At 40.9% G+C, this 21,558-nt stretch overlaps 1 protein-coding gene across 14 annotated transcripts in view; it reads right to left on the bottom strand.

Moving 5' to 3' along the window:
- Positions 1-21,558, bottom strand: part of ARHGEF9 (Cdc42 guanine nucleotide exchange factor 9) — a 435,862-nt gene that overhangs the window by 203,728 nt on the left and 210,576 nt on the right. For 2 of the 14 annotated variants that reach the window (XM_043895136.1, XM_043895141.1), the window contains exon 1: positions 627-1,471. The exons of 8 other annotated variants lie outside the window; for them this stretch is intronic. In XM_043895136.1, coding sequence (XP_043751071.1) covers positions 627-635 — 9 coding nt within the window. In that variant the 5' untranslated portion in view covers positions 636-1,471. Of the gene's footprint in view, positions 1-626; positions 1,472-21,558 lie in introns of those variants that run through there. 4 more of the 14 variants (XM_043895138.1, XM_043895142.1, XM_043895139.1 and 1 more) reach the window with 2 other exon arrangements.

Genomic DNA, 21,558 nt, shown 5'->3' with positions numbered 1-21,558 from the left:
ATTGACATTTAATGATTTTTTAAGAAATGTTTTAAACGTGGCTTCTTTCCAAATTGGAAACTGTAAACGCTGGACAGCAAATTAAGATTCAGAGGACACAGTCACCAACTGCCAGCACAACGCACCCCACCGCATCACTTCCCATATTCTCGCTTCTCATTAAGAGATTGAAGAATAATTTCCCCAAATTCATTCCTGTATCAGTTTCTTTCCTCTAAACATCTAGTGCAACACTGTTTTTCCTAAGATGCCAGAAATTCATCATGCTCTTCCCACAGCCTCCCTTGCCCCAGACAAACCCAAATGCCATCTTCTGATGGCAAGAAAGAAATTCTGACTAAAATTCTCTGATGGAATTTAAAGGTCGTTTTCCAGAAAATGAATTGACAAAACACCACAATCAGCAAAGCCATTGTGTAAGGATGCAGAGCTTGCTTCATAAACGTCACATCAATGAAGAATGCACACACACACACACACACACACACACACACACACATATGCACACTTAAATAGAAAGCATTTCTTTATCAACACAACAATTTTACTCGAGCAATAAGCAACTACACTCACAGGCATACTTAAAAGACAAGACATAACAAAAGATTTAGGGAGAGATAATATACCAACGTCATACATATCACAGCGAGGCCATGTTGAAGCTCAAAACGTTTTCCCCCCTGAGTAAGAAAGCGTGCTCTTTCTCTCCCTCTCTTTCCCTGTCTCTCTCTCTCTCTCTTTTTTTTTCCTTGGAGGTTCTCGGGATGAAATCAAAGCGAGAATTCCAGACAGCTCAGGTGGCTGGACTCCATTCAGCGCGTTCCCAGAAAAAACATGAGTATGACATTTACAAGCAGAAGGACTACAATCACGGCAAAAACGACTACAGTTTGCACATCCAGGGTCATGGTGCAATGCAGAACACTGTAGTGTTCCAAATGAGGGGCTGGCAGATTGGGAGATGTCAGTCTCTGTTCTGTCAGACTGTCCATACAGCCACCATGCTAGAAAGGAGAGGAGGAAGTCGGGTGGTTGGGGAAGGGCTGGGTTTGGCGCCCGAGTTTGGTACGGGAGGGGGGAAGGGGGGATGGGGACAGGGGCGCTTGCTTCCCCCTTCTCAGAACTGAGCTGATCTTTCTTCCCTAGCTGAGAAATCTTAGCTTGCGCTGAAGTCTGCAGAGTCCAGCATTCTCTCTCGGGCGCCACGGAAAAAGGCAAAATCCTGGCTTTCAAAGGGAAAGGCAGGAGAAACCAGCGCGAGGTTCTCCGGCGCCTGCTCAGTCTGTCTGTCCGGGGGTGCGTCCGTCCACCTGCCTGGCTGGCTACCGGTCAGTCTCGGTCTCCTCTATTCCCTTTAATTCGCTCGCTTTTCTACGCTCGCTCTGTTCGCCGGGCTCCGGGCTGCCAGCTACTCTTTCGATCCCTGCCTCGCTGGCTCTCTTCCTCGCCTCTCCCCACCCCCCAGCCCATATTCTGCGTTTTTATTCACGGAACGACTGCCGGCGCCTGCGTGCTGTGCAGCCAAAATGCTGACAGGCCCGCCGACCAATAACAGGTGCCGCAGAGGAGCGTTTACTCGCCGGGGGGGCGGTACTTGAGCTGGCGTGCTACCAGCGGCAGCCAATCGGTGAACACATGGTCCCCCCAGCAGGCCCGCTCCATCCAGCCCAGCCGGAGCTCCAGGCTGCCAGTTCTGGCGTGGGGGTGGAGAGCTTGTTGTGGGTGGGTTGATGGAGCTGAGGAGAGAGAGAAGGGAAAGGCCTGGGAGAGAGGAAGGGAATGGACAGAACGGGCCAGAGGGGAGAGAGCATGGAAGGGAGAGAGGAGGGAATGATGAGAAGACGGTGAGAAGCAGAAGTGAAAGGAAAAATGGGAAAGAGAAAGAAGAAATGGGGGGGGGGTATGATGAAGAAAGTGAAGCTTGGGGGAAAGGATGGAAAAAGGATGGGGAGGAGGGAAAAGGAATGGGGTGGGGTCACAGCGGGAAGGGACCCTTTGGAGCAACTTTGGAGCCTGGGCCAAGGAGGGAGTAAAGATGCTTTTTGCCACTGCCTTTTATTGGGCTTCCTTGGTGGCTCAGACAGTAAAGCGTCTGCCTGCAATGTGAGAGACCTCGGTTCGATCCCTGGAGAAGGAAATGGCACCCCACTCCTGTACTCTTGCCTAGAAAATCCCATGGACAGAGGAGCCTGGTAGGCTACAGTCCACTGGGTTGCAAAGAGTCGGACACAACTGAGCAACTTCACTTCAAGTATTTATAGGCCACTCACAATTAACTATACAAATCCAACAAATCAATGCTGTGTACAGAACCACAAAGATACTCTACAAATTATACAAAATTCAATTATATTTGTCTTTCTCTGATATCTCTGCACTTGCAAATCAGATTTCTTTCCTACTTCTGGTTTCTTGAACTATGACAGCTTGCACTATTCCAGCATACTAGGTACTAGGAAGAGAGGACAGTTTTGCTTTGGAAAAGCCTCCACAAAACCTATGAAACTTGCAATCTGCTTGAAATCACTGCCCTGTTCTGTTTTTGTGGTCTGGTGTCTGAAATGGTGAAGCCCTGGAATAGAGACAGAAATGTTTCAGATTTACTCCTAGGCCTACTTCAAGCTTCCTATAAGACTTTTGGGCAACTCCTTTCCCTTCTATGGGACTCCATCTCCCTTCTGCCACAGGAGAACTTAGACCTGTCAGAATTCAGTGAAACCTCTGGACCCTTGCGTCAGAAAAATACATAGAGCAGGCTTCTGGGCCCTCAAAACCAAGGACTAACTTACACTGAATATCTCTAAGGGCCTTTCTTACTCTTACATAGGACTGTACACATGAACAGATAGATATTGGTGGAAAGGGGTAAGAAATTAGATTATCCAGGGATAGAACTAATTAATATCTGCTATTTCTGCTGCTGCTGCTGCTGCTAAGTCACTTCAGTCGTGTCCAACTCTGTGTGACCCCATAGACGGTAGCCCACCAGGCTCCCCCGTTGCTGGGATTCTCCAGGCAAGAACACTGGAATGGGTTGCTATTTCCTTCTCCAATGCATGAAAGTGAAAAGTGAAAGTGAAGTCGCTCAGTCCTGTCCGACTCCTAGCGACTCCATGGACTGCAGCCTACCAGGCTCCTCCATCCATGGGATTTGCCAGGCAAAAGTACTGGAGTGGGTTGCCATTGCCTTCTCCATCTGGTATTTCTACCATACTATAAACTCTAAGAGGAATGAGAAGTGCTCTCTATTCTCTAAAAACCTCTGAGTCTAGGACAGTCACCTGTTCAAACTTGGTGAGTGGAAATTCTGAGTCAATGGAGGTCATAAATAAAATGGCCCCTAGCCTTACAAGATAGAATAAAACCCAAAGAAATGCCCACTTTAAAAGTTTGACTTATCACATCACCTATGAATGATTTGTGCCAAGACAAACAGCAAAATATCTTGAATCAAATCAAGCTTCTAGATCTAGCTATTGATTTATATGACACACAGAGGACAGAAAAACATTTTAAACTGCAATATGGTGATACAGACTGTAAAAAACTACAGGACCAAAAATCTGGTTCTCTAGCAAGTAAATAAGGAGAAAAAAGAGGGATCCATTCAGGAGGAACTTGTATATGTGTGCATCACCACCCATTTGTGACATTTATGAGACAAATGGAAACTTGAACAGGCTGAATATTCAATAATATTAAGGAATCACTATTAATTGTTTAGCTGTGGTAATGATATTGTGGCTAAGTTTAACAATATGAGGAGAATAGGGGTACATCTTTGTGATCTTGGATTTGGTAATGGTTTCTTAGATATGACATGAAAAGCACAAGCAACAAAAAAATAGATAAATTAGATTTGGTCAATGTTAAAAAACTAATGTGCTTCAAAGGACACTATCATGAAAACATAAACACTGGCTAAACATATACAGTGGAAAACATATTCCCACTGGCTATCTATTTAATATATGGTAAAAATTTGCTATGTAATATATAGATAGCCCGTGGAAATTTGCTGTATGACTCAGGGAACTCAAACTGGTGCTCTGTGACAACATAGAGGAGTGGGACGTGGGGGAGGTGGGTGGGAGGTTCAAAAGGAAGGGTATACCTATGACTGATTCATGTTGATGTATGGCAGAAACCAACGCAATATTGTAAAGCAATTATCCTTCAATTAGAAATAATGAAAATAATTTAAAAATTAAAGAAATATGAAAAAAGAGTATGAAAAGAGAATACACAGAATGAAATATTTGCAAATTATATATCTGATAAGGGATTGTATCTAGAATACATTAAGAGCTCTTATAACTCAATTATTTAAAAAAAAAACCCAATTTAAAAATTGGCACAGAATCTGAGTAACATTTCTCCAAAAAATGACCAATAAGACATAAAAAGATTCTCAATATATTAATTATCAGTTCAGTTTAGTCACTCTGCCGTGTCCAACTCTTTGCAACCCCATGGACTGCAGCACACCAGGCCTCCCTGTCCATCACCAACTCCTGGAATTTATTCAAACTCATGTCTATTGAGCTGGTGATGCCATCCAACCATCTTATCCTCTGTCGTCCCCTTCTCCTCCTGCCTTCAATCTTTCACAGCATCAGGTTCTTTCCAAATGAGTCAGTTCTTCACAGAAGGTGGCCAAAGTATTGGAGCTTCAGCTTTAGCATCAGTCCTTCCAATGAATATTCAGGACTGACCTCCTTTAGGATGGACTGGTTGGATCTCCTCGAAGTCCAAGGGACTCTCAAGAGTCTTCTGCAAAACCACAGTTCAAAACCATCAATTCTTCGGCACTCAGCTTTCTTTATAGTCCAATTTTCACATCCATATGTGACTACTGGAGAAACCATAGCTTTGACTAGATGCACCTTTGTTGGCAAAGTAATGGCTCTGCTTTTTAATATGCTGTCTAGGTTGCTCATAACTTTTCTTTCAAGGAGTAAGCGTCTTTTAATTTCATGGCTGCAGTCACCATCTGCAGTGATTTTGGAGTCAATAAATAAATAAATAAAGTCTGTCATGGTCTCCATTGTTTTCCCATCTGTTTGCCATGAAATAATGGGACCAGACCTCATGATCTTAGTTTTCTGAATGTTGAGCTTTAAGCCAACTTTTTCACTTTCCTCTTTCACTTTCATCAAGAGGCTTTTTAGTTCTTCTTCACTTTCTGCCATAAGGGTGGTGTCATCTGCATCTCTGAGGTTATTGATATTTCTCCCAGCAATCTTGATTCCAGCTTGTGCTTCTTCCAGCCCGGCGTTTCTCATGATGTACTCTGTATATAAGTTAAACAAGCAGGGTGACAATATACAGCCTTGACGTACTCCTTTTCCTATTTGGAACCAGTCTGTTGTTCCACGTCCAGTTCTAACTGTTGCTTCCTGACCTGCATATAGATATCTCAGAAGGCAGGTCAGGTGGTCTGGTTTTCCCTGCTCTTGAAGAATTTTCCACAGTCTGTTGTGATTGACACGGTCAAAGGCTTTGGCATAGTCAAAAAAAAAGCAGATGTTTTTCTGGAAATCTCTTGCTTTTTCGATGATACAATGGATGTTGGCAATTTGATCTCTGCTTCCTCTGCCTTTTCTAAATCCACCTTGAACATCTGGAAGTTCACAGTTCATGTACTGTTGAAGCCTGGCTTGGAGAATTTTGAGCATTACTTTGCTAGCATATGAGATGAGGGCAACTGTGTGATACTTTGAGCATTCTTTGGCATTGCCTTTCTTTGGGATTGGAATGAAAATTGACCTTTTCCAGTCCTGTGGCCACTGCTGAGTTGTCCAAATTTGCTTGCAATACTGAGTGTGGCACTTTCACAGCATCATCTTTTAGAATTTGAAATAGCTCAACTGGAATTCCATCAGCTCCACTAGCTTTGTTCATAGTAATGCTTCCTAAGGCATGCTTGACTTTGCATTCCAGGCTGTCTGGCTCTAGGTGAGTGATCACACCATCATGATCATCTGGGCTGTGAAGATCTTTTTTGTATAGTTCTTCTGTGAATTCTTGCCACCTCTTCTTAATATCTTCTGCTTCTGTTAGGTCCCTACCATTTCTGTCCTTTATTGTACCCATGTTTGCATGAAATGTTCCCTTGGTATCTTTAATTTTCTTGAAGAGATATCTAGTCTTTCCTATTCTATTATTTCCCTCTATTTCTTTGCATTGATCACTGAGGAAGGCTTTCTTATCTCTCCTTGCTATTCTGTGGAACTCTGCATTCAAATGGGTATATCTTTCTTTTTCTCCTTTGTCTTTCGCTTCCCTTCTTTGCACAGCTATTTGTAAGGCCTCCTCAGATGACCATTTTGTTTTTTTGCATTTCTTTTTCTTGGGGATGGTCTTGATCTCTGTCTCCTGTACAATGTCATGAACCTCTGTCAATAGTTCTTCAGGCACTCTATCACATCTAATCCCTTGAGTCTATTTCTCACATCGACATTTTAGGAATCAGTGAACTAAAATGGACGGGAATGGGTGAATTTAATTCAGGTGACCATTATATATACCACTGTGGGCAAGAATACCTTATAAGAAATTGAGTAGCCATCACAGTCAACAAAAGAGTCCAAAATGCAGTACTTGGATGCAATCTCAAAAATGACAGAATGATCTCTGTTCATTTCCAAGGCAAACCATTCAGTATCACAATAATCTAAGTCTATGCCCTGACCAGTAATGCTGAAGAAGCTGAAGGTGAACAGTTCTATGAAGACCTACAAGACCTTCTAGAGCTAACACCCCCAAAATATGTCTTTTTCATTATAGGGGACTGGAATGCAAAAGTAGTAAGTCTAGAAATACCTGGAGTAACAGGCAAATTTGGCCTTGAAGTACAGAATGAAGCAGGGCAAAGGCTAATAGAGTTCTGCCAAGAGAACGCACTGGTCATAGCAAACACCCTCTTCCAACAACACAAGAGAAGACTCTACACATGGACATCACCAGATGGTCAGTACCGAAATCAGATTGATTATATTCTTTGCCGTCAAAGATGTAGAAGCTCTATACAGTCAGTAAAATCAAGATCACAAGCTGACTGTGGCTCAGATCATGAACTCCTTATTGCCAAATTCAGACTTAAATTGAAGAAAGTAGGGAAAACCACTAGACCATTCAGTTCAGTTCAGGTATGACCTAAATCAAATCACTTACACTATTCATCATCAGGAAAATGCAAATGAAAGATATTTGCTATAGCAGATTTGTAATGATATACCACATTACACATGCTAGGATGGTTATAATCAAAAGGTATATAATAAGTGTTGGGGAGGATGTGAGAAACTGGAGCCTTCATAACACTGCCGGTGGGAATGTAAAATGATGAAACCACTTTGGAAAATAGTCTGGCCATTCCTCAAAAACTTAAACATGGAGTTACCATTTGACCCAACAATTCCACTCTTAGATATACACCTAAGAAAAGTTAAAACATGCCCACACAAAAAACTTGTACGTGAGCATTAATAACAGCATTATTCACCATGGCCAAAAGATGGAAATAATTCAAATTTCCATCACCTGCTGAATGGTCTCATCTCCATTGATGCCTTACTCCTTCCTTACTTCCTTTGTCTTGGGGACACATTCACATGACCTATCTGATTGTATTATCTTTGCTTCCTACTTGGGTTCTTCATTTAGTCATTAAGGCCATGATTTCTCAAAGTTCCTCTAATCTCAGTCCCCTTTTCTTCTTATTCCATACTTGCACTGAATGATGAATCTATCCATTCCCAAGCCTTTAACTACCTGCCACCAAATTACACACTGAAGTACCGCCTTTCAACAAGCTTACAGGACACCAGTGTGGGAACAAAACAGACATAGGTCTTTGCCTGCAGGGAGTTACAACCTCCCTGGGGGTTAGCTGATAAGCCAGAGGTAACTCTCTTGAACTCCAGAGATGAATCTCCACCTGCCCTCTGGATGTCTTCTGAATATCTCACAAGAACCTCAAATTTGGTAATTCCAAAATCAAAGCAGTTTTCTCCCACCCCTCCCAGCTTCCCCTTTCCCCTGAGTTCCCTGTCCCTTGGGAATGTCACACACAGAATTAGACAAGGAGATACTAAGGAAATATCCATAAGTCTTCCTTTTCCCTCACCTTGCTGCTAGCCAACCAGTCTCTAAGTCTTGGTGATTCACTTCCTCCTTGAGGAATGTGTCATTCCTCTCTCTCCCTACTGTCAACTACTGTGATCTTTTGTGCTGCTCTCTCTCCCCAGTTCAGCCTCTACTCTCCTGGACAAAGTATCTCTTTCAAAAGCAGTCCTGCTTTTCTTAATTCTATGGTGGATACTATATACTGGATGCTGAGGATCCATGCCACCCTCCTAGCTTGCCTTCCTGTATTGCTGAAAAGCTATTAATAAAAACTAAAACAACAATAACAACAACCTGTGATTTCTTTGCATCCATTGTTCTGGATGTGATTTATTTCTGCCAATCATAGGCATATGCACAATATTTGAAAGAAAGTGATAATACAAAAAACATGCTTCTGCTGCTTCTGGTGACAAGTAGAATGGTGGGGTTTTAGAATTTTCTGCAGCTGTGTTACCTTTCCATAGGTCCCAGTGTCCAGACCCTGCTTTGTGTCTTTGTATAAGCAGGGAATGAGACTTTTAAATAGTTTTGCTTATTTATTTTTGCTATGGAGGCTCTAGCAGGCATGATGATACTCTAGTCAATAGTTAAGGCAGTGGCAGATTCCTAATTCCTAGATTGCAAATCAGGTACAGTGTTCCCACAGCTCCTGATGCCTTACCTTCTTTCTTCTGGCAGAGAAAACAACTGGATTCATTCTGAGATTCATTCCTGGAGGCCTAGTCTAAAGCTTGCCCCTTCAGCCCTTCTACCAATTTTGGAAACACTCAATTTTCTATATTAAAACTCTGCTGAAAATATCTAGAGCGATATAATTTCCACAGCTGAACCCTGAGTTATATAGTTCCTCTGTTCAAAGGCCTTCCATGGCTCCCCACTGCCTTTAAGGCAAATTCTGTAGCATAGCATACAATGCCTTGCCAATCTAGTATCCTTTGCTTGACACTTAGCAGGTGCTTCATAAACATCTGCTGAATGCATGAATATCTCCTTCACCTAGTTGTTTCTACTCAGAGAATTATATCTTCCAACCACAGAAGGTAACCTTATGAGACCTCAGAGAAAATCTACTCTAACCCCTCATATTATAGGTTAGGAAACTGAGGCCCAGAGAAAGTAAGCTATACACTATTACATAGTTAATTGCTGGCAGAGCAGAAAACAAAACTCATTTCTTGAGTCTTGAAAGTACTTTTGGGGGATTTCAGACTTTGAAACATGACATTTGATCCCAGCTCCATTTATTTTCAGTTAGCTTTCTGTGTAAGGTGACTCACAATTTCAATTTCAAAAATTAGAAGAGGCCCTGATGTTTCAAGAAGCAACTCAAAGGCAGCCCTTCTGCTGACAAGAATCAAGGAATCAGAGAATCTCTTGGCATAGCAAAGTCCCAATTCCATCCTCAATCCCTTCTGTAACATCCTCAACCAGTTCTCAGCTCCAACACCCACGACAAAAGGGAAGTTCCTCCCTCCTAAGATAACCTGGTAGTCCTTTGGACAATTTCAGTTGATGAAAAGTTCTTTCATCTTTTTGAGCCAGATATTATCACTACTTCTATTACAGCCACTGCTAAGGAGCTATTGACATGAATTAGAATATAATATAGAATTATATTATCCAGAATAGCAATGTTTGTTTATAAACATAAATATAAAATATAAATTTATATATAATATATATTTATAAATATATATATAATGTGTATTTATACATATAAAATATAAATTTATAAATATTGTCTAGAATATAAATGTTTCCAAACTCACACTGAAATTACTATAAGTACCCAGCACATTCCTCAGGATCCAAAGGGAACTCATTAGATAATAATAATAATAATAATAAATGCTTATAGAGTGCTTACTCAGAGCATTGTTTTAAGCCTTTTACATATATTAATTATTTTAATCCTCTTAATAACCCTATGAGGAAGATACTATTATTGTCATTATTTTACAGATGAGGGGATTGAGGCATAGACCTTAAATAACTTGCCCAATGTCACATAGCTAGTCAGTGGTGGAACCCAGGTGCAAACCCAACCCTGTCTGGCTCTAGAGCCTATGCTTTTCAACACTATGCTGTATAAATGCCACTAGGTGACACATGTTCCACCTTCCAATAGCATTTGACATGATATCTCCTCAGTCACAGAAATAAACTGCTTCAGTGTTTTGACTTGAATCCAAATGGCCTACCACCCAGGTATGATATCTAGGTCTTAAATATTTGCCCTCTCTCAGGGAAAAGCCAATACTTGGTTTTCTTGTGGTTCAAATAGCTCCCAAAGCCCCACTTTTGTCAGAAAGCATACCCAAGGAAAGTTCCACATTTTGTCCTGACCCCTATTGCTACTCATTCACTGGCCACTCAACTCCCACCTCAGCCAGCTCATAGTCCCTGATGTTTGCCATGGACAATCTGAAGATATTAAACCTTGTCTGTTAATTTTCTTGGCAACCTATACGACTAGATGCTCTTGCACATTCATGATGTCAGTTCTATTTAGGACAGCCAGTTCCCTGAGGACAGGAGCTCTTGGTTAGTTCAGTTATTCGGCACAGAGATCACTACTCCCTCCAAATCAGTTAAATTCAATAAGCAGTTATTTTGACAGCTAATGGGTAAAGAGAGCCTCTTGGGAAGCTTACAGTCTAGTAGGGAAAAGAGTCACAAAAAGCATAATCAGATAATGAATAAAGTTGTTGATGATTATAGAGCAAATCACAGAATTCCATACTTGAAATGGGAAAAAAGTTATTTCCTCCCAACCTCCCTTTGTAGGACTCCTCACTACAGTATATGTGATGGGGTAGAGGAAGCAGAGTGGGAGGAAGAAACAGCTACTTTGGGCTAGGCTTTTCGACATATTTTATTTAATCCTTCCCAGAAACCCCCAAAGAAGTAACTGTTATTGTTATTTTAAAGAGTAGAAAACTAAGGTTAAGAATGTTTACATCATTTGTTCATAGCTGTATAGGTACCCAAATCCAATAGCAGGATTTGAATGAGATCTATTTCCAAAGTCCATGTTTTCTTCTTCCAATATCCCTGGTGAGTTTTGTTCAACAGTCACTAGAATATCTTCAGTAACAAAAAAAAAAAAAAAAAACAACCTCTCATGCTGAAGCTTCCAAGGTCATTATTCATTTTGAGGTAAAATTCACTCTTCTCTGGTTTCTGTCCATTTGTTAGCCTCTGGGCTATGTAGGAAGGATCTACCCATCTGAGCAACAGCCTTCTTAAGTGTTTGAAGATGTCTATCATGAGTTCAAACTCTGATCCCCCCTGAACACACATCTTACACACACACTCACACACACACACACACACACACACACACACACACACACACACACAGATGCTTGTTTTCCAAGTAAACATGACACTTCTTTAAGCTCTTCCCCTTGTGGCATGATTTACAGTCCCCTCTCCAGGCTGGTTGCTTGGGGAGTTTGTCCACACCTCCCTCAGAACACATATGCAGGTGGAAGTGACAATGGGGAGTATGGTGAAACTGTCACCTCCCTTATTCTAAACACTAGTCCTTAGGAAAAGCCACCTGTGAACTCATGTTCACCTAAAATGATGGATGCTTTCGTGTCCTGCTGTGCCCCCACAATGCCTTGAGAAGCTCATGGCAAAGTGAAAAAAGCACAGCAGATGAAAAGCTAAAGCTGTATGACCTCAAACAAGTCCTTCAACTTACTTAAAACTTAAAAGAACATGACTTGTTTTAAAGTTGTAATTTAAAGCATTGGTTGTTTTAAAATTTCAACGGCCTTGCCAAAAATGTGGCAGACATGGAGTTGGTCTCAAGCGGGGTACCCAGAGGAAAGGGGAGTCATTGGTTTAAGTTAAAGAATAAGGTTGCATATAATTGTATGGTTGTGTGGATGGCATTTTACAGGGAAAATCAGACAGGATTAAGAATTTGACTCTGCCTGAAGATTTTTCTCCTAGCTATCTACAAGTTTAGGTGTTCAGTTCAGTTCAGTTCAGTTCAGTTCAGTCGCTCAGTCGTGTCCGACTCTTTGAGACCCCATGAACCGCAGCATGCCAGGCCTCCTTATCCATCACCAACTCCCAGAGTTGACCCAAACCCATGTCTATAGAGTCGGTGATGCCATGCAGTCATGTCATCTTCTATCATCCCCTTCTCCTCCTGCCTTCAATCTTTCCCAGCATCAGGATCTTTTCAAATGACTCAGCACTTTGCATCAGGTGGCCAAAGTATTGGAGTTTCAGCTTCAACATCAGTCCTTCCAATGAACACCCAGGACTGATCTCCTTCAGGATGGACTGGTTGGATCTCCTTGCAGTCCAAGGGACTCTCAAGAGTCTTCTCCAACACCACAGTTCAAAACCATAAGTTCTTCAGCGCTCAGCTTTCTTTATAGTCCAACTCTCACATCCATACATGACCACTGGAAAACCCACAGCCTTGACTAGACGGACCTCTGTTGGCAAAGTAATGTCTCTGCTTTTTAATATGCTGTCTAGGTTGGTCATAACTTTTCTTCCAAGGAGTAAGCATCTTTTAATTTCATGGCTGCAGTCACCATCTGCAGTGATTTTGGAGCCCCCCAAAATAAAGTCTGACACTGCTTCCCCTGTTTCCCCATCTATTTGCCATGAAGTGATGGGACTGGATGCCATGATCTTAGTTTTCTGAATGTTGAGCTTTAAGCCAACTTTTTCACTTTCCTCTTTCACTTTCATCAAGAGGCTATTTAGTTCTTCACTATCTGCCATAAGTGCGGTGTCATCTGCATATCTGAGGTTATTGATATTTCTCCTGGTAATCCTGATTCCAGCTTGTGCTTTATCCAGCCCAGCGTTTCTCATGATGTTCTCTGCATATAAGTTAAATAAGCAGGGTGACAATATACAGCCTTGACATACTCCTTTTCCTGTTTGGAACCAGTCTGTTGTTCCATGTCCAGTTCTGACTGTTGCTTTCTGACCTGCATACAGGTTTCTCAAGAGGCAGGTCAAGTGGTCTGGCATTCCCAGCTCTTGGAGAATTTTCCACAGTTTATTGTAATCCACACAGTCAAAGGATTTGGCATAGTCAATAAAGCAGAAATAGATGTTTTTCTGGAACTCTCTTGCTTTTTCGATGATCCAGGGGATGTTGGCAATTTGATCTCTGGTTCCTCTGTCTTTTCTAAATCCAGCTTGAACATCTGGAAGTTCACAGTTCACATATTGCTGAAGCCTGGCTTGGAGAATTTTGAGCATTACTTTACTAGCATGTGAGATGACTGCAACTGTGTGGTAGTTTGAAGATTTTTTGGCATTGCCTTTCTTTGGGATTGGAATGAAAACTGACCTTTTCCAGTCCTGTGGCCACTGCTGAGTTGTCCAAATTTGTTGGCATATTGAGTGCAGCACTTTCACAGTGTCATCTTTCAGGATTTGAAATAGCTCAACTGGAATTCCATCACCTCCACTAACTTTGTTCATAGTGATGCTTCCTAAGGCCCACTTGACTTCACATTCCAGGATGGCTGGCTCTAGGTGAGTGATCACACTATCATGATTATCTGGGTCGTGAAGATCTTTTTTGTACAGTTCTTCTGTGTATTCTTGCCACCTCTTCTTAATATTTTCTGCTTCTGTTAGGTCCATACCATTTCTGTCCTTTATTGAGCCCATCTTTGCATGAAATGTTCCGTTGGTATCTCTAATTTTCTTGAAGAGATCTCTAGTCTTTCCCATTCTATTGTTTTCCTCTATTTCTTTGCATTGATCTCTGAGGAAGGCTTTCTTATCTCTCCTTGCTATTCTGTGGAACTCTGCATTCAAATGGATATATCTTTCCTTTTCTCCTTTGCTTTTCACTTCCCTTCTTTTCACAACTATTTGTAAGACCTCCTCAGACAGCCATTTTGCTTTTTTGCATTTCTTTTTCTTGGAGATGGTCTTGTTTCCTGTCTCCTGTACAATGTCACGAACCTCCGTCCATTGTTCATCAGGCACTCTGTCTATCAGACATAGTCCCTTAAATCTATTTCTCACTTCTTCTGTATAGTCATAAGGGATATGATTTAGGTCATACCTGAATGGTCTAGTGGTTTTCTCCACTTTCTTCAATTTCAGTCTTTATTTGGCAAGAAGGAGTTCATGATCCGAGCCACAGTCTGCTCCCGGTCTTGATTTTGCTGACTGTATAGAGCTTCTCCACCTTTGACTGCAAAGAATATAATTAATCTGATTTCGGTGTCAACCATCTGGTGATGTCCATGTGTAGAGTCTTCTCTTGTGTTGTTGGAAGAGGGTGTTTGCTATGACCAGTGCATTCTCTTGGCAGAACTCTATTAGCCTTTGCCCTGCTTCATTCTGTACTTCAAGGCCAAATTTGCCTGTTACTCCAGGTGTTTCTTGACTTCCTGCTTTTGTATTCCAGTCCCCTATAATGAAAAGGACATCTTTTTTGGGTGTTAGTTCTAGAAGGTCTTGTGGGTCTTCATAGAACTGTTCACCTTCAGCTTCTTCAGCGTTACTGGTTGGGGCATAGACTTAGATTATTGTGATACTGAATGGTTTGCCTTGGAAATGAACAGAGATCATTTTGTCATCTTTGAGATTGCATCCACATACTACATTTTGGACTCTTTTGTTGACTATGATGGCTAGTCCATTTCTTCTAAGGGATTCCTACCCACAGTAGTAGATATAATGGCCACCTGAGTTAAATTCACCCATTGCAGTCCATCTTAGTTCACTGATTCCTAGAATGTCGATGTTCACAGTTGTCATCTCCTATTTGACCACTTCCAATTTGCCTTGATTCATGGACCTAACATTCCAGGTTCCTATGCAATATTGCTCTTTACAGCATCGAACCCTGCTTCCATCACCAGTCCCATTCACAACAACTGGGTGTTGTTTTTGCACATCTCTTCAAAAGGAGTCCATCCCTGAACCATCCAATCACTGTCTATTCCATCATCCTTCTTTTCTTTCTAGCCTTGAAATGTTATAATTATTTGTTTATTGGTTTGTTTTCTCCCTTTATAAAGTGTAAGGTCCATGAGGGTAGAGACTGTTTTGTTCATTGCTGTATCTCTAGCACCTAAAACAGTGCTTGGAATTCAATAAATATTTTTAAATGAGTGAATAACTAAATGGTAAATGAATGAATGAGTGAATAAGACCAAGGCATAGTCCTCTTGATTCACAATTTAGGATGCAGAGGAAATGTGTCATTGAATTATTCTCTGCTGTGGCCTGTGAATACCAACCTTTGCACTGCCTCCCTTCCCTCACAGCCTTCGTTAATTAGAACTTCTCCAAACGGACTAAACTTTCCAGATTCCAGGCTGAGAATTTCAGGACGTCTTTGGATTTCTGTTCCCTGTTGGCAGAAGCCATCCTAAACCACCACTCAGAAGCCCTTCTCTCAAGAAGCATTGCCTATTCCGCCCTCCTGTGGCCAAAGACTGAATACATTGCTGAATAAATACCCAGAACCAGCATTTCCTCCTGTTTCTTTACATGATCTATTTCGGGCCTATTTCTTTCTCTCTCTCTCTCTCTCTCTCTCTCTCTTTTTTTCTTTGCGGGGGATAGGGGTGAGGGTGGAGGCTTATTGCAGTTCTATTTCCAACAAGCTGGCGGGTCAGACAACTTGCCTCTACTCAGAGTAGAAAGGACTGGTTAGAAGAAAGTAGCAAGGGTCTAAAAGACCCTTCAGAGGACGTACAATGCTTTCATATCAGGCTCGGGATCTTTCTGGAAAGGCCAAACCCAATAATGCATTAATTTAGGGTTAATATGAGCAGTGAACACTTCCCTGAGGCCCGGTGTTTAGTTTAGGAGCCTGATCTGAATTATTCCATCCTTGGGCCTCATGACTTACTGAACCAGCTACTTCTCTGACTCCTATGTCCAAGTTTATTTATTTACAGGCTCCATTTAAACTGAAAACTGCTGAACAGTAAGGACACTAAGCATTCATCATCAAAGTAAGCATGGTGGTTTGTTCAGAATAGATGCCTAACAAGCATTATATAGATAAGCAGGTAGATTGGCTGGTAGGTAGGTAGATGATAGGAATAAGTTGAAACTGCAATAGGAGGGGAGGGGGTTAGTTCAGCTAGGGAGTTTGTAAGATACTGGATTATGTGTCAGAGGAAGACTAAGGAATTAGTTTAGGAACTATATTTTCTATAGAAGTCCAAGATAGTCTAGCAGTGAGGCTCTGAGCGAAGATGTAAACAGAGTTGGACACTACCAAAGATTGGTAAAAAATAAAAAGATGTGTGCAGGACACATAAATGGATAAAGGTTTGTAGAGATTTGTGAGGGTTAAGATGAGACTTCTGAAAGTCTTTGTGGATTGATGTGGAGACATCTGAAAGATATATTGTATGAAAAAAGAAATATGCAGAATTAATTTTGTTAATATTCTCCAAGGCAATCTATAGATTCAATTCAATCCCTATCAAGATACCGATAAGGGCATTTTTCACAGAACTACAGCAAATGATTCTAAAACTGGTATGGAAACATAAAAGACTCTAAATAGCCAAAACAATCTTAAGAAAGAAAGAACAAAGCTGGATGTATCATGTTGTGTGTGTGTGTGTGTGCTTAGTCGCTCAGTCATGTCTGACTCTTTGTGACCCCATGGACTGTAGCTGCCAGTCTCCTCTGTCCAAAGGGTTTCTCTAGGCAAGAATACTGGAGTATGCCAGCATTCCCTTCTCCAGGGGATCTTCCCAACCCAGGGGTGGAACCCAGGTCTCCCATATTGCAAGTGGATTCTTTACCATCTGAACCACCAAGAAGCCCAAGAGTACTGGAGTGAGTAGCCTTCCTTTCTCCGGGGGACTTCCCTGACCCAGGAATTGAACTGGGGTTTCCTGCATTGCAGCCTGAGTTACCAACTGAGTCACCAGGGAAGCCCAGGTATCATGCTCCTTGATTACAAACTATACTACAAAGCTACAATAATCAAAACAGTATACTACTGGCACAAAAATAGACACATCTATCAATGGAACAGACTAGAAAGTCCAGAAGAAAGCTCACCTTTATATCATTGATTAATCTACAACAAAGAAAGCAAGAACGTACAATGGGGATAAAACAGCCTCTTCAGTAAATGTTGTTGGGAAAAATAGACATACATATGTAAAAGAATCAAACTGGACTATATTCTCATACCATATATCAAAATTAAATTCAAAATGGTTTAATGGCTTGAATGTTAAAACCTGAAACCATAAAAATTCTGGAAGAAAAGATAGATGGTATGCTCTTTGGCATCAATCTCAGCAATATTTTCTTTTAGGTGTCTCTTCAGGCAAGGGAAACATGCGAAAATAAACAAATGAGACTACATAAAGCTAAACATATTTTATGTGGTGAAGGAAACTATCAACAAAATGAAAAGGCAGCCTAATGAATGGGAGAAGATATTTGTAAATGATATAGCTGATCAGAGGTTAAGATACACAAGGTACTCATATAACTCAATATTGGGAAAAAAAAAAAAAAAAAGATCTGACTGAAAAATGGGCAGAGGACCTGAATGGACATTTTTCCAAAGAACACATAGAGATGGCTAACAGATATGTGAAAAGATGCTCAACATCACTAATCATCAGGGAAATGAAAATCAAAACCACAATGAAATATCACCTGTCAGATTGGCTATCATTAAAAAGACAAGTGATAGTACTGGAAAAGGTGTGGAGAAAAGGGAATCCTTGTGCACTGTTGGTGGGGATGTACATTGGTGAAGTCACTATGGAAAACAGTTCCTCAAAAGATTAAAAATAGAACTTCTATATGATACAATTGGAAAAGGCAATGGCAACCCACTCCAGTACTCTTGCCTGGAAAATCTCATGGATGGAGGAGCCTGGTAGGCTGCAGTCCATGGGGTCGCGAAGAGTCAGACACGGCTGAGAAACTTCACTTTCACTTTTCACTTTCATGCACTGTAGAAGGAAATGGCAGCCCACTCCAGTGTTCTTGCCTGGAGAATCCCAGGGACGGGGGAACCTGGTGGGCTGCCATCTATGGGGTCGCACAGAGTCGGACACGACTGAAGCAACTTAGCAGCAGCAGCAGCAGCATATGATATAACAATTTCACTTCTGGGCACCCAAAGAAAGCAAAAGCACAATTTGAAAATATATATATATCCCTATGTTCATTGCAGCATTATTTAGAATAGCCAAGATATGGAAGCAGCCTAAAGTGTCCATTAACGGATGGATGGATAAAGAAGATATGGAATATTACTCAGCCTTAAAGAGAATGGAGTCTTGCCATTTGAGACATGTCCATGGGTGGACCTAGAGGGTATTATGCTAAGTGAAATAGGTCCGACAGAGAAAGAAAAATACTGTATGATTTCACTTATATGTGGAATCTAAAAGAAAACAAACAAGCGAGCAAACATAACAAAACAGAAACAGACTCAGATGTAGAGAAAAAAACTGGTGACTGTCAGAGGGGAGAGGGGGAAGGGATGAGTGAAATAGATGAGAGAGATTAACAGGCACAAACTTCCAGTTATAAAATAAATAACTCATGGTGATGTAATGTACAGCATAGGGAATATTGTCAATAATATTATAATAACATTGTATGGTGGCAGATTATAACTAGAGTTACTGTCATGATCATTTGGTAGAGTACAAGAATATTGAATCACTATGTTGTACACCTGAAACTAACATCATAAGTTAATTATACTTCAGTAAATAAGTACAAGGAAATATGCTGAATAGTACATAAAATGTATGGTTTTGGGGATGAAAAATAAAGAAAATAAAATAATTTTGCTCATATCTGCATAAAGAAACTCTAGTAACCTCGAATGGGGGGAACTGGATGAGTAAGTTTCATTCATTGTGCACATTTTAAAAGTTAGCTTGATTTTTAAAGATGTGACTGTTATATTCATTAAAAGAAATGGCAACCCACTCCAGTATTCTTGCCTGGAGAATCCCATGGACGGAGGAGCCTGGTAGGCTACAGTCCACAGGGTCGCAAAGAGTCGGACAGGACTGAGTGACTTCACTTTCACTTTTCACTTTAAAAATGTTAAATATGCTGTGTGATATTAATATACACCCCCTTTTTCTTTCTCTCTGCTTCAGTTAACCTGGTTACAAAGAGCCCTACACTAGAAGTAGTACAGTTTGAGAGTCTGAACATAGGCATTAGAGTCAGCTTGCTGAATTTCAACCCCAGTTCTTCCAACTGTTGGTTGTTTGACCTTGAGCAAGTTTCTTAATGTTTTTGACTCATTTTTTTTCACCTTTAAAATGGGGAGAATTCTATAATGTCCTGGTACTCACTCCGCCCTTCACTTTAAGCAAGCTCCAGACTCTTAGTATTGTCATTTCCTCACCTGAAAAATAGATTCTTATAGTTGTTGGTGAGGGTTTAACGAGTGAATTCATGTAAAGCACTTAGAATAATGCCTGGCATATAGGAAGCTCAGTAAAGGCTAACAATTACTATTATTTGAAGGTTTGAATATTATCTTTTCCCCTTACTTTAGGCAAATTGTATACTCTCTGAGCCTCATTTTCCTCATCTGCAATAGAAGAAACAAATAATACCTACTAAAAAGATGATGATATAATGAATTTGAAAGTTCTGTATGGAGTAAAACATTTGGTTAAGAAGAGAATAACTGTTATAGTAGAAAAAATGAGGGGAACACTAAATGAAGATTCTACTTATTCAGTGCTCCCCATCCCACCCCTAGCATTCTGAATGAGATCATATCTAAGCAGCAAGTGGAAGTCTCTAAAGGTCATGAGTCATTTGTATATTAAATGTCAAAAGGTTAGTCCTGGTTCCCACTTCTCTAAAGCAGAGTAGTGAAAAGGGGCTGAACACCACTGGTTGCCACTTCATCATGAGATGCTAAATGTTTCTGTATAGCTGCTCTTATTTCTGGAAGTGCTGAGACTCATTGATTCCTCCACTGTCCTCAGCAGCTTCTGCAAAAAGAAAGTTGCACTCAGTCCCAAAGGCTCACTCTCCCACCTCCACACATATAACCATTTTATAAAGTACAAAAAAAGCCACTTAAGCAGGAGTACCAGTTCTCCAGATCACATCAAACAGCCCTTACAGGCTCATTTTATGACATTATCTGGTTGGGACCTCACAACAGCCGAAGAAGACTAGCAAGGGGTGGAGGGTAATCAATCATTCCCAATTTACATAAGGGGAACACTCTGGTTCTCAGAAGGAAAGAGACTTACCTCAGCTCTCACCACTTCAGGGTAGAATGGAAAGAACAAAGAATTAAAAGCCAGAAAACTCAGTTCTGGGGACAGTACTTTCGAGTCCATAAAGTTCTATACATTTAGGATTTTTAAGAAACTATCATGCCAGGGCTAGGCCTGGAACCCAAATTTCTTATCCTCCAGATCAGAACTCTTACTACACTGATAGAAAAGAGAATAACAAATAAGGATCAAGAAAAAGTATCCCCCCCAAGAATAACTGCAGCTTACATTGAAATGGAAATTCACAGCTTCTTAAATAAGCCTTTTATCACATTTCAACCTCATGGCAAACTTGTGAGAGAAGTACAGCCAGAAATAGAATTAAAATTTTAACTGCCCTTATGTGTACTTCTTCTCCCTCTTCTCTGCTGTATTTTTTTTCTCTTTAGCACTTAGAACATACTATATGCTTTATGTAATAATTTGCTTAGCATGTATCTGCTGTACTAGAAAATTTGTTCCACAAGAACAGGATTTTGTTTGATTTGTTCACAATTCGGTGCCTAAGACAGTGTCTGGCACATAGCAGATGCTCAATATGTATTATTGAATAAGTGAGTGAAGGAGTGCGGCGGGCAGTGTGCATGTGTGTGGGAGAGAGAGAGAGAAAAAGAGAGGGATAAAATGGCCCCATTTTACATATTAGTAAACTGGTATCCAAAGGAGTTAAGCAATTTTCTCAGGAAGGACTTCTGGAGCTTCCCATTTCAGCCTGTACCCCTCACCTAGCTGCCTGGCTGGTTCAGGGGCATCTCACCTGGGCCAAAGAAAATATTTATCACAACTTCCTCTGCCTTTTCTAGGGCCAGCTCCAGGCATGGTTGACTATAGGCAGTCTAAGAATCTTTTCCTTTATCAATTCACTCATCCACTCCACAAATATTAGTAGGAGTGCCTGCTCTGTACACAAAAGTCATTCTGCCAGGCCGAATTGACCTTTACACACCCAAATACATATGTCTCACAAACATTCAAATGGCTTCCCTGAGTTTTCACAATCTCTAGAATTTATAATGATGAGGGAGGAAGGAGCAAAAGTTATCTGAGTTCTCAGCATGTAGCCTAAGAGTCCTGTTCTCTTCCACAACCTACCTGGTGATTTCACGCCTACCTCATAGGATTGTTGGGAAGATTAAACTAGATACAC

The sequence above is a fragment of the Cervus elaphus genome, chromosome X (genome assembly GCF_910594005.1).
Source record: "Cervus elaphus chromosome X, mCerEla1.1, whole genome shotgun sequence".
NCBI lineage: Eukaryota > Metazoa > Chordata > Mammalia > Artiodactyla > Cervidae > Cervus > Cervus elaphus.
Note: the sequence above shows the minus strand (reverse complement) of the source record. Positions and strands in the feature narration are given on the sequence as shown.